Consider the following 13,681-nt stretch of genomic DNA (forward strand, 5'->3'; position numbering starts at 1 on the left):
CCTAAGGCCCCAAAAGGTCTTGAGCCGGCCCTGTTGGTAATAAGAAGTATATAACACCATGGCTGTGTTCACTTCAATGGCGTACGAAAGAGTTGAAAATGAAATGAAAACTTGTAGAAACATTTCACGAAGAAAGAAGAATATATGAGAAAATAATGATTAAATATGATTGAGTTTTTTACGATTATTATAAAGAATAAATGAAACGAGCATTCTTTTTCAAAAAATGGGATTAAATTTCTGGACTCAAATAATTTAAAATGAAATGATCGAAAGAATGAAAATATATATTTTTTCTTCAATCAATTCCAATTTATGGTACAATTTCATCCATTCTCCTCTCGTTCAATTTCATTCCAGTCAAACGTATTGTAAAAGTTGTAATTTTCCATGTAGTAATTAGTTTACTTTAAGTCTATGTACAACCGTTTTTACACACAAAATCGATATATTTTAGTTCATTTGTTTAATTTTATAATATCACCTAGCTCAAATCAGATAGCTCGTATACATGTTAGATTCTACATTCACAAAGACAGTTCGAGATACCATTAATTAAGATGTCATTACATTTCACACGCAGACTTTACTTTGACAAAATATCAAACTGTCGAAATCTCAAGAAAATAGTGACATCAATAGTATATTTGGGAGATTTATTCTCATTTTCAAAAAAAAAAAAAAAATAGTATCACGCGCGCAAATATTTTTTTAATTTGCTTTGAATTATGAATATGGCATGCTATGATTTATGATGAATGGAAAGAGGTTGTACAAGTAGGTGCTACATATAGAAACATAAAATTGTGCGAGTTTGTTGTGGTTACTTGATATAGAATTAAGGGAGCAATATACTTAAAACATCGAACCTAACCTATATTCCTCTTTCTTTCTTGCTTCCCATTTCTTCACGGTTGTTGTGCACTTGTGCTGCTTGGTGCTTTTTCTTTTTTGTATAGTATATGAACGGTGAACCTAACCGATATTCTTTTATTTTCATTTTTATAAGTTGGGGGCTAAAGCTCGCCCTCTTCCCTTAATGACGATCAATATATCTTAAATTGTGTCCAAAACTAGTAAGCGCCCTCTTTCATAAAATTTTTATGTTTTTTTGAAAATAAATTTAATATACTAATCCAAAATCTTCTTTGATAAATCATAATTATCATTATTTAATACACTCAGATTTAACCCAAATTTATATGGATAAATCAAATTATATAATCTCATATGCCTTGTTTTATTTTAAAAAATAGTTATTTGTGAAAAGTATGAAATGATATATTTTTTTGGGTGAAATGAATGACTTATTTGTACAAATAAATAATACTAAACATATATGAAATGCTTAATACTAAAAAAAGGTTTACATAAGTGAAAGATGACGGCAAGGATGTGCACAGAAAGCTGTGACGATAGGTAGAGATGTGACAAGCGACTTGGACTTGGACGACCGACTCGCACCTTCTCTCTCGGTGATTACGATCATCATTCTTATTTTTCCACACATTTTAAATAACGGTCTTTCTAATGGGCACACATTAATCACTAAATTTCATAAAAATGATCTATTCTGATTGGTGGAGTTGATGTGAATGCAGGAGGTCATTATAATTTATTATTCATCCACCAATCAAAAAGAGCTATTTTGATTGGTGGAGTTGATGTGAATGCAGGGGTCATTATAATTTATTATTCATCCACCAATCAAAAAGAGTTATTGGAGTTAGATACTATTGTGTGCCCTTGGGCACACCATAAAAAATCCTTTTAAATAATAATAATGGAAGAGCGTAATTTAATCTATCCATCTTTTTGACCAGTTTGTGCAGCCACGTGTCGAAATGTGAGCAGAAAGCCTGACTGACAGCTAAAAAGGGGTAAAGAGACCAGCCGAGCCAAAGGGAGGCGATGAGAAAGAGCCCACCAGGCGTGAATGCCATATGGGCGTCCAGTTTACAAGACTGAACCACAGAGGGTAGAAATAGCATGGTCCCCCGTTTAAACCCTAGAGGGTTGCTGCTCTGCTGCTTATATAATTGTAAGTTGCACAAACACAGATAAAGGGGAAGAGGAACAACGATCTTGTGTTGTCCTTTTCATTCCCAATTATAGTACCAAATAGCAAGTTGTAAAAATAGCTGATCTCAGAAAGATTGATCGGATTAAAAATTAGACATTTTATAATGTTATAGCAATATTTGATATATAGGAAAATTTGTAATGATTAATCAGATTTTGAAAATCAAATCATCGAATCATCTTGCAAGATTAATCAATCAAATCAGAAAATTTTAAAACTATGACCAGTATAGTTTATTACCATGTCCTTTACTCGTTATAACTTGCTTTGATGTATGTACTTCCATATATTTCCCTCACCATACTTTAAAACACTCTCAAAGTCAGAATATATTTGATGGACGCTCGGAAACATGCATTTCATTTCAAATGATGAATTTTAAATCAGTTGACATTTTAAACTTTTTTAAGAACGTTGCATGACAACCAAAACTCTCTCTTCAAAACCTTAAAGCCGCCTCTGCCAACCATCCGACGGGCTTCCATCGGTTTTCACCGGTGGAAAGCCCCAATCTTGCCTTCTTATATTATTATTGTTATTATTAATTAATCTCTTGTTTTCTTCAAAAATTCTCAATTTATTTGGGTTTTGTTTGGTCTCTCCTTGTGAGAGTTAGGTTTTTGTTTGAATTTTGTGTGTTCATTATGTCCGGGATTACAGATCTGCAGGATTTTCATGGTGCTGATTCAGTGATGAAGGTTTGTATGGTGATACATTTATGATCGATTGCTCAAAACAACATTGAGAGTATTACAACATGTACATATCTCTTCAAAAAATCGTTTGATTGCCTACCGAAGAAGGAAGGATTCAAAAGCGATATGATTATGCGTTTGTTCAATTTCGATTATATCTGTAGATGCCGTATGATTTTTCATTATTGAATTATTTTCTTTTTTCAAAAAAAATAAAATCAGTTGACATTTCAAATTATCAGGCTACTTATATTTGAATGTCGTGAATTTCAAATGATATCCAAATCCATAATCCCAAATAGGTTATTCATTTAAATTCAGAATTTCAAATTAAATCGAGATTTCAAATAGACCATTGTATCATTCTTTCCGGACCTTATCTTCTTTTTTTTTTGATAAATGAGTTAATTTAATAATAAAAAGTCATACGGCATCTACATAAACAGTCGCGTCGAACAAACAAAATACAGAAACAATCACTGATTAATCCATTCTTCTTGGATATAAAATCACGTGATTTGTTGAAGATGATATATACACATACTTCGCCACTTTCGCTTCCGCCACAAACAGTTTGAGCTATCGACTGAGAATGCAATCCCTTAACAATTTCTATTACTAAATCAAGCACCATACTCACACAAACGGTGAGAAAATAACAAAACTCACACAAACAGTGAGACAACAAAAAGACCAAAACCAGTGACAACCTAACAATCAAATGCGTAAATGAAAAATTAGCTAAATCAAAGCAATCCTTAGATCTGGAAAACAAACCCACAAAGATAACTTGGATCACTTTCGAGGATAAAAACACCGGAAAAAACAAGAAATCCGTAGCTCCGTGGACTTGAGATCTAAGGAAAAAAAGGCTCAATCGGAAAAGACTTTGAATCCTTAGCTCCGTGGACTTGAGATCTAAGGAAAAAAAGGCTAAATCGGAAAAGGTTTTGAATCCTTAGATCCGGAAAAACAAACTAATGTTTAAAAAGCTTTATTGAAAGAAGGAAGAAAACACAAAAGAAGAAAGAAAATAAAAGGTTTTGGGGCTTTCCACCGGTAGAGATCCGGTGGAAGCCCCTACTGCTGTGGCGCAAAAGAAAAAGACGAGGAGAGAACTAGGGTTTTTCTCGAGCGATAAAACTAATTCAGAGAGGGGTAAAAAAAATGTTATAGATATTGTTACTGTAGCTTTCCAGACCTTATCTTAAAAACAATCTTACCACAAAGGAGTTGATTACATAGACTACACCTTACCACTATGTAAACATTCAACATTTCACAGAATAACAGGTGCTTTAAGATCTATACAGACTACAAGTAAACATTTTGTACTTGAAAATTCTTCAATAAACATTCCAAATTCCTCGGGAAAAAATTCTCTGTGACAAAATTATACAGATTGACATCTCCTATAATATAGAGCTTTGAAGGGGATGACATATGGGCCAGCGACACATCCATTTTTTTTTTTGGATGAGATAACTACGATTCAATGGACCTTCTTAAGATCACAATTATTAGTGTTTATAAAAAAGCCTCATGTATGGGCCAAATATTTACTTCATTTACACCTGAAAAGCTGGATGTTCTAAAATTACAGTCTAAAGTTTAAGATGGAAAGCAATCTGTCAACAGATAGTCACAACTCATTTACACGGCGGACCTCTACTTGAACACAGTTTTCACATTACCACGCACTTATCCTTTGACGGTTTAGAAACTGGCTTGGAAGGTTGGGGCAAGTACCTGTTGTTGTTGCCACTCCTCGAGCCCTGCAGCATTTCATTAATTAATGAGCCATGTGAAGCCATGAACGATGTACTTCTTAGAAGACAGTGGGTCAGTTTAAACTTATTAGCAAAGCTATATTTACAACCAACACCAGTAAAAAAAAAAAAAAACCCAAACTAGTAAAGATGGTAGTTCGAGTGTCCCAAGGTTTCTAAATGTGGGATCTCGTGCTAGTGAAATCAGGCACAAATTTGAAGACGCCTCCAGTAAGCAAAGGCAAAATAAGGTATTCTGTACTGTGGAGATTTTAATACAAAATAATCCATCAATCCAATACATGATGGAGACAATGTTATTGTTAACGAGTCAACTGCTCAGCCAAATATGGATACAGCTTATTTGTCACGAATTGTAAAGGAGAAGTGATTGGATGCAGCCTATTTGTCGCGAATTAAAAAGGAGAAAATTATTCGCATATGGGTCAAACTGCAAAAATATACTCTCTTTTTTCAAATAAATGACACTTGACTTTTTGGCACGCAATTCTAAGAGCATTGACTGCATATCTAAATATTTTTTTTCAAAACATTTTTTCTGAATAAAAATATTAAACTTATACTTTAATTCACAAAATGAAAATTTGAAAAATAATAATTCTAGCTATGAGGTCAATTCACTTAAAAATGTGTGCCAAAATGTCAAACGTCATTTATTTGACTTTAAGCCTACGAGTATCCCACTTTAAGCCACTTCAGAATGGTGGTTTACTCTACATAACAGGAAAGGAAAAGATAATATGTCTGCCTGAAAGTTTTCTCCCCTTGCACTGCGGAAAGTTGACTTCTGGGTAATGTGTGTTCAGAGGGACATATGTAATGTTTAACCGCAGTATCTTTAAGATTAGTAGATCAATTTACAGGCGAATCGAAATTAATGCAAAAATCTGTCCTAATTTATAGAAATTCAACAAAAATACCAAAACTTTTATATATTTGTACAAGAATACCAATTACCAAAATTATGGCCAAAAATACCATTCTATTACCCCTTCTGAGAATGGATAACCCCATTTATTCATATTTTCTAGCCTATAATTCTTTAATGAGGGGATAATTGTTTATAAGATGGCAACGTTGATGATCGTTGGTGTTGAATTGACGGTGTTATATGTGTAGATGAAGGTGTGGTGTTGGTGTGGTATAAGATAAGAATTTTAGGATAAAAAAATGAAATTTATTCGGTTAGTAACCCATTCCTGAAATGAGTAACATCTCTTCAAGAAAAATTAAAAAAATAAATATTCAGTTAGTTAACCATTTTGAGAAAGGGTAATATGTGATACGGTGATACCCAATCTGACAATGCGTAACAGGTCTTCCAGAAAAAATTACAAAAAATTATTTACTTGGGTAGTAACAGGTCTTCCAGAAAAATTTCAAAAAAATTTTTATTATTTAGTTATCCGTTTTGAGAATGCTTAACATGTGATACCCTAATCCAGAATGCGTATTAGGATAGTATTTTTGGCCATTTTTCTGCGAAGTGGTATTTACGTCAACAGAAGTTATAAATATAGTGTTTTTGCCCATTAGCCTAGTTTATATAAAGTTAAAAACCCACCTGAGGACCTGTAACCAACCCTGAACCACCAGAAACATTTTGCTGCTGTGTATTACGTTGAGGCTGCTGCTCAAATTCCTGTTCTTGCAGAGCCATTGCCAATTGCAGATCAGAACTGCCACAACCAATATAACAACCGATCCCACTCAATATGCCAACAGGTAAGATAAAGTTTAACTACAGACTACAGAGATGTATTTCAGAGACAGAGACTGACAAGATAGTTGACAAAAATTCAAAAATTCAGAGATATTTCAATGTAGAAAACAACAATGCTAGATCAAGAAACAAAGATCAACTAATTTATGCAAGGAAAAGGAAGGAAACTTACTTGAAACTGGAATTGTCCTGTGCTGGGTCTTTAATACTGGCAAGATACTCCTACAAAAATTTAGGTAGAATAAGTCTTTCAGCACAAAGTTACAGCTAAACAATTGAATATCAATTAGCAAATACTACAAATGTTTATTTAGATTCAAACAAGGGAAGAAGAAAGTACTGCGGTACTGGCACGGGCATTTTGTTCATCCCAGGTGTCCTTCACATGATCATCTTCTGCCTTGAATTCCTTAAAACTCCCAGTCATGAATACTGTATTCCCATTTACCTGAAAATCACCAAGGGCAATCGAAGTTTACAGGCTTGGAGGGATATACTTTTCCAAGTAAAAGAATAATTCCCCGTGATTTAACAGTATCATCTTCAGAATTTTCTTGAGGGAAAAAGGAGAAATAAAACCTCCGAACATAAGTTTCAGCAAAGACTAGATTATGCGAAGACTTGTTTAAGAAAACCTCATCTCTGGAGCAAATTCACAGTAAGCCACGTCCAAGGACATAAGTAGTCATTAGTAAACCTATATATACCCGTTGATACAGAAAATTTGAGCAAGGACCCCATGTCCCGGACCCAGATGCAAATCTCACTACATAGCATCTCATAGAAACCAAATACATCAAGTGCATGTTGTTAGAGTTTTTTCAGAACCCTGTACCACCAACAACCCCCTCGCCACACACAAAACCTAGAAGATCGTGTTCATCATATGCCATTTTTCTCTTACTAAAAGACTGCATCTCAATAACATTACAGTTGCTTAACTAACAAGCATACATACAGATTTGTTAATACAGGACATTGACAATCAGCAATCAATCATGAAGAGGCAGGACATACCTCGTTCAGCATCTCCCATACCAGGTCAGGCTGGTTTATATAACCTTGGTCTGTTGCCAAAAGATACAGCTGACCACCAAACTGCAAATAAGATCTGCAATTAGCAAATTCCCAGAAAATTCATTTTGAAGGAACCCAAGCTCTAAATGCTGTTTCTCTCTACTTATACATTCACCAACACCTAACACTATAAGAGCTGACATGCAGCACTGACCTTGAACATGGTGTTGAAGTGATTATTACGAAAAAATACGCAAAGTTCACGTTCTTTTAATTGCTCTTGCAAACAGACCAGGCTGCAGAAAGTTAAAAATCCGATAAAGTTAATACTCTGCTTATTCATCACATTCGAGCATATTGTTTTCATAGTACATACTGCAAGTGTACATAGTAGAAGTCAACATACCCATATACAGTCAATTGACTAGCATTTGTCTTCAGGAAATCTTTTATCAATTCTCCTGTTATAAATTAATATGAATCAACTCAGATCTCATTAATAAATTTGCAAGCACAAACCAATTAAAAATTTCCTGCTCCTACTTTAATCATTTAATGTTAATTTACCTTGTTGTGGAGTGATTTCATTCTTACTAGCCACATCACTGGCATTTGTACTGTGTTTATCCACTTGTTTAGCAATAACTACCTCACCTTCATACACAGGTTCTTGATCTTCATATGTAGTACCTGGCTCTAAAATGCATTCTTCTCCTGCGTAAATGGGCTCAGTGCTATCGCCAGCGGGAGTAACAACTTCATAAACATCTCTATTTCCCGTGCTATCACCAGATGCATCCAACTCAATAACTACCGGAGAAAAGGCAATACTCAATGCTTCAGGAGCAATCTGGTTATCTTCTTTCGGTACATTAGTTTTTGATACTGATTGGTCATGAATGTCTTTATTACCTTCAGAGTCAACGATACTACTTGCAGCTGTGGATAGAAAATCCGGTTGTAGAGAATCAGATACTGCAGGTTTTTGCAAATCCAGAAAATCAATTCTCGTTTTTTCACCTACATCTTTCGTTTCATTACATTCCCCGGCTTCCTTGCAGCTTAACTGACTATTTGAGATCTTCTGATCCTTTTCCGTAGACAAACAGTCATCTTTCTCTGGAATTGTTTCAAAGGTTATAAGATCATTATTGATGTCCGCCAAGTCATTGCTTACATTAGATGATGGTTCTTGCTGCCAAGTCTTCTGAGTTTCAACACCAACAACCACTTCTGTTGTGCCTGAAGGAACCAAAGGTTCAGACTTTTTGACATTTACACTTTCTTTTGGGAAGGCGGACACATTCTGCTCATCACTCTGGTCTGAGCATACATCTTTAGATGAATCTGTAAAAGGAGCCTCAGACAATTTCATGGCCCTCAGCAGCTCGGCTTCTTCTTGAAGATCTCCTTTTCTAGCATCACAATTGTCTAAAGATACATCTTTGGATGAATTGGGAAAATCAGCCTCTGATATTTTCATGGCTCTCAGCAGCTCGGCTTCTTCTTCGAGGTCCCCTTTTCTAGCTTTGCTATGCTGGGAACCAGAACCAGGAGGATTATCAAAAGATATATTTCTTGAAAGACCAGGAGAAGGCACTCCTAAAGTTGCAGTCGTTGCAGCAACAAAATCAACAGAATCTTCTTCAGGCTTTTTCTTGTCTTCACTTGCCGTGGTTCCTGTTTCAAGGCCAACAAGATCCCCCATTATAGTGTTGTACGACTTGGATCCAATTGCATTGTAAGTGTCACTATCCTGCACAAATGCAACAAGATATCACATGGTTATTATTAGAAGATACACAAACATGCACATTTGCTAACATCTCAATAAAGTTTGTTAGTCACTTGGAGAATGGAGAACAAATAGTTGTGTAACTGTCTAATCAACACCACAAAAAATGATGTCATCAAACACAATTTATTTATTTTTGAAAATCAGTGTAAAGTACTTGAGCACCAAAAATCATTTGGTGAAACCTGTTCAAAGTTGGGCATGAAAATATTGAAATATTACACACAAGCACAATTAGAAACAATGTCATTACAGCAAGCCGGAATATGTCTGTATGGCTCCCATAGCAATTTTTTATATATACACATAAAATTATCATTTATTAAGCTTTGATACAGTAAATATTATCACAAGTCACTGGGTCAATTATAATGTTTCACTTGTTGACTAAGAGTCATCTACAAAAGTATAAATCACATTTACTGTGAATAATGCTACAGTATGCTATCATTGTGGATCTTTTCTTTTCGATATACAAATAAACAAAACATGCACCATGTACATCTGAAATACAAATAGTGAGTGAAACACAATATTTATGACAATAAAAAATACGCTGTTTATATAATTGACCAGTATGTGTTATTTGATACATATAAGCAAGCAATTAGACAGTGCAGTCATCAGCTAGTTGTACAAAGTCAACAAGTCATTTAATCCACTAGATTATATATATAATATAGCTAAATACACATCAATTTCGTAGTTAAAATCATTTGTAAGACTGATAAGTTCGAATGCAACACATATTCATCATGCTAATATAGAACTGCCCACATAATTGATAATTTGACTTGAGAATATGTGTACCACAGAATTCAGTCGAATGACCAGAAGAGATCTTCATTATGTATACATATCCCATATGTATCTAGATGTGTATAAAGTGAAAAAACGGCGTATCTGTTTGAACTTTAAACCCCACTTTCCTAAATTTTGGGTGAGAATTTCAGGTAAAATCCCTGGACACCAAAACAAATTAGTCACGAAACAACTAGTTTCAATATCTCAACTGGTCAACTAATTATTGACTTGATGACACTGATTACACTGTTCCCAGACACAATCTAGAGGATTTTTAATGAAATCCAAATTCTCATGGTTATCCAAACAAGTCATTTGACCATCCTAGAATTCAAATGAAATCCAAGTTCTCAAAGAGGCCACTGTTTTACTTTCAAATTCAATGAAGCCATGAAGAAAGTTACTATACCCACCCTATAAGTTAACTAGTTTGATGAATTAAGGTGATTAAGGGCAATCTATCACGTAAAAATCAAAGAGGTGCTACAAATGATATGTAATTGCATTGACCTAAATATAATTTACACTTCACTTCACATATAAATAATCTAAAAGTTGCAATAAGAATACAAGATTCTGGATAAAAAACAAAGTTAAAGTGTGCACAAAGATTATTATTGAAGTTGTTTAAAATTTAAGAAAAACTGTGTTCACTGGATTGTTAGACAAGGAACCGCGTAAAAAAGAACAATTGATGGAGACTCCGTATACTGCTCATCCTCCTGAAAGTGAAATTACCGAATGTGTTTAACAAGGAGACCTATGCATATTCTATTATTTCTACATTTATATTCCGGGAAGGGGCTTTGTGACAATAAATAATATATGATAGCAGGTTTCTTAGATTTTTGCCAAAGTATCGATTCCAGGGATGGTAGATCACCTGCCTGACCATCTATTGTCTTAGCAGGCCAACAAGAGAAGTCCAACGGAGAAATGATGTGTACCACTAGTCTGGAACAAATATTAGGTGAAATATATTCGATTTGTAAAATACGATGTATATTTTGTTTGATTTAAAAAAAGCTTATAAGAACAAATCTAATGTCTATTCTGGCAGAAACTAAAGTGAAACTTTAGAAATTTAGGAGAGCCCTTATATTGCTAATTCTGGATAGTTAGTAAACGTTTCGCTTCATGTTCCAAACTCAAAGATGGTATCATATTTCTAGGTCAGTATTGAAGGTTTAGTTTCTATAATTTAATCATATTTGAAATTTTAGCATACGTATTTGTTCGTGGTCCACCATGATCCAAGTAAATAATATCTTTATACTGTCAGCATTGATTATGGTATTTGACTAAACAAAATATGGTTAGTTAATTGCAATACGTGTCAAAAAATTAGAGAAAATAGGTAAAAATCTGTTATCAAGTGTTCTGACCTCTTGCTGTTTACTATAAATTTTGAGTGACAACCATGATGCTCACATTAAAAAAAGAGTCATAATAAGTGATAAATATGAGTTGTAAAATCCAAGATTGTGAATAAGGACAATCAGATTCGATGTTCACTTAAGAGATAATATATAGTTTCAATAAGATATTAGATACTATGATAATTATTGATATTGATTTACTCTTATTTGTTATCTATTCACATAAAATTTCCGAATCCAGATAATGCGTGTTAGTTTGATAAACTATAAGCAGAGGTGACACACGTAATCAATGCAACAGCACCAGTTTTGTGGAATGTCATATTTTTTAATTTAAGTATGAACACATTAACTGATCCATATAAAATATAAAATGAAGGCATACTTGTTAGGTAGGAGTATTATACAATGTCCGAAGGTATGTTTAAGACCATGACGGCTTACGTGTGTAGCACTCGACTAAAAAAATGCCCATGCTTGTTCTGCTTTTAATTCTAATCAGAAAAGAAGGGAAGAGGGAAAAAAAAACTCATCGGCATCCAAAAGGCTGGATTATTTTTTCAACTTCTATACAACTTTCCAAGTTTAATTGTGCGAGTTAACTAGTCTAGCAGGTTCTTGGCAGTACACTTTCTAATATATGTGAGATTAACATCTTGACAAAAGTTTGATATATTACAAGAAACAGTACATATATAATCAATAGTAAATAGCAACTGCTTTCAAATGAATTCATATGGTTCATACCTGAGGATCAACTATCCAACCATGATAGAGCGGTATATCCAACAAATCAAATATTGCACACTCCCTTGTAAATTCAAATTCAGTAATACTGCAATAACCCAAAAAAAAAACAGAATGTTTAACAAAAAAGTAAATAGTGCAGAATAGGCAATGTACAAGTAATATATTGTACTATCACGTACAAGGGAACTTTATATGGACAATGCACAATTATTACAGGATACATATGACCTAATAGGGAACTTCACACAGAAGGAAACAACATAAATATGACCTAAAAGGGAACTTCACACAGAAGGAAAAAGTAGATTGTACCCCTTAAATTTTATATTGACATCAATCCCGGTTGTCAGACGAGGGAGCAAATCAATTGCATCAGCTATGTTCTGTTGTTGATTCTCGACATAACCGGCTTCCTTGTTCTGCGCAAAAATAAAAAGAAAAAAGCAAGTTTATCTTGGTTCGACCCAACATTCATGGCAGGAAGATTTACATTGCAAGCCATCACAAAGAAGCAAACAACCACTTACATCAAGATTACTATTTGAATCTATCAACCGCTCGGCAACAAGTGAAAGCAATCTCTCTTGAGAGACTTCGGGGATGTCCGGACTCAGATTCAAATTATTCTTCAACAAAAGAACATTACCTTCAAAATAACCAAACTATCATCAAATGCAATTCTAGGTCAAAGCAAACATTAGAATCACATAATAATTGCAAAATCAACTTTGCATCACACATAACGATGATCATCACATCACCTCACTGTAAATCATAAATAACCACAATATAACACTACAATTAGTTCCAACAAAACATGGGAAGGAATCAAAATCGATCAAGAACACAATAGTATGCATAAGAGCTATATATATGACAAAAAGTAAGAAACCCTAACAGCTCTAAAACACACAATGACCATCATATCATCTCAATGTGAATCGTAAACATTATAAGCAAACAAATAGTCAACACACTAACAAAAACTAAAAGAGGATGATCGCTAGACAAACCAAATAAGCAAACACAACTGAATTAAACATGGGCAAGAATAAAGATTGATCAAGAACACGACAGCATAAAAAACAGTTAAAAAAACATAAAAAATTGGAGAAACCCTAAAAGTTGAGGGGGTAGAGAAGATTACAAATAGCAAGAAGAGGACAGGGGCCATTATCATTTTGAAGAATGATTGGCGTAGACCTCCCAAAGAATTGAATGAGTTTGGTCTTGTGGGTCAATTCTTCAACTCCCTCACTTGTTCTTTCCTCGCCAGAACCACTCGCCATGGTTGTATCTATGTTTTTCTTGTAATTGTCTTGAGTTTATTTTCCAGAGAGAGATAGAGAGTGAGATAATTTAGAGAGAGGAAAACAGGAACGCAGTTAAGCAGGTGCTGAATTTATATTCCGGGGAGGGGACAACCAGGATATGAGGAGATATGTATATATACTGTGTGTGTGACTGTGTGTGGAGAGAGAGAGAGAGAGAGAGAGAGAGAATTTTTGTGCTTGAAAATTGCAAATGTCTTGAGGTGAAACTTGAAAGTGAAAATTGGAAATTATTAGGAAGGTTCATGTTTTGTTTAATTTTGTTGATTGTGTTTCTCTTTTATTCTTTTTACTTGCAAACTAAGAGACGGAAT

At 34.2% G+C, this 13,681-nt stretch overlaps 1 protein-coding gene across 1 annotated transcript; it reads right to left on the reverse strand.

Annotated features, from left to right (window-relative positions):
• Positions 1-4,264: 4,264 nt before the first annotated feature.
• LOC108209946 (uncharacterized) lies at positions 4,265-13,592 on the reverse strand. The gene is made up of 12 exons (XM_017381165.2): positions 13,184-13,592; positions 12,564-12,682; positions 12,349-12,455; positions 12,034-12,121; positions 7,876-9,064; positions 7,715-7,769; positions 7,523-7,604; positions 7,309-7,389; positions 6,632-6,739; positions 6,464-6,513; positions 6,133-6,247; positions 4,265-4,553 (listed from the first exon to the last, which is right to left on the reverse strand). Exons 1-12 carry the CDS (start codon positions 13,323-13,325, stop codon positions 4,464-4,466), a joined length of 2,226 nt encoding a protein of 741 aa, XP_017236654.1. The 5' UTR covers positions 13,326-13,592; the 3' UTR covers positions 4,265-4,463.
• Positions 13,593-13,681: the final 89 nt, after the last annotated feature.

This window comes from Daucus carota, chromosome 2, assembly GCF_001625215.2.
Source record: "Daucus carota subsp. sativus chromosome 2, DH1 v3.0, whole genome shotgun sequence".
In the NCBI taxonomy this organism is placed as follows: Eukaryota; Viridiplantae; Streptophyta; class Magnoliopsida; order Apiales; family Apiaceae; genus Daucus; species Daucus carota.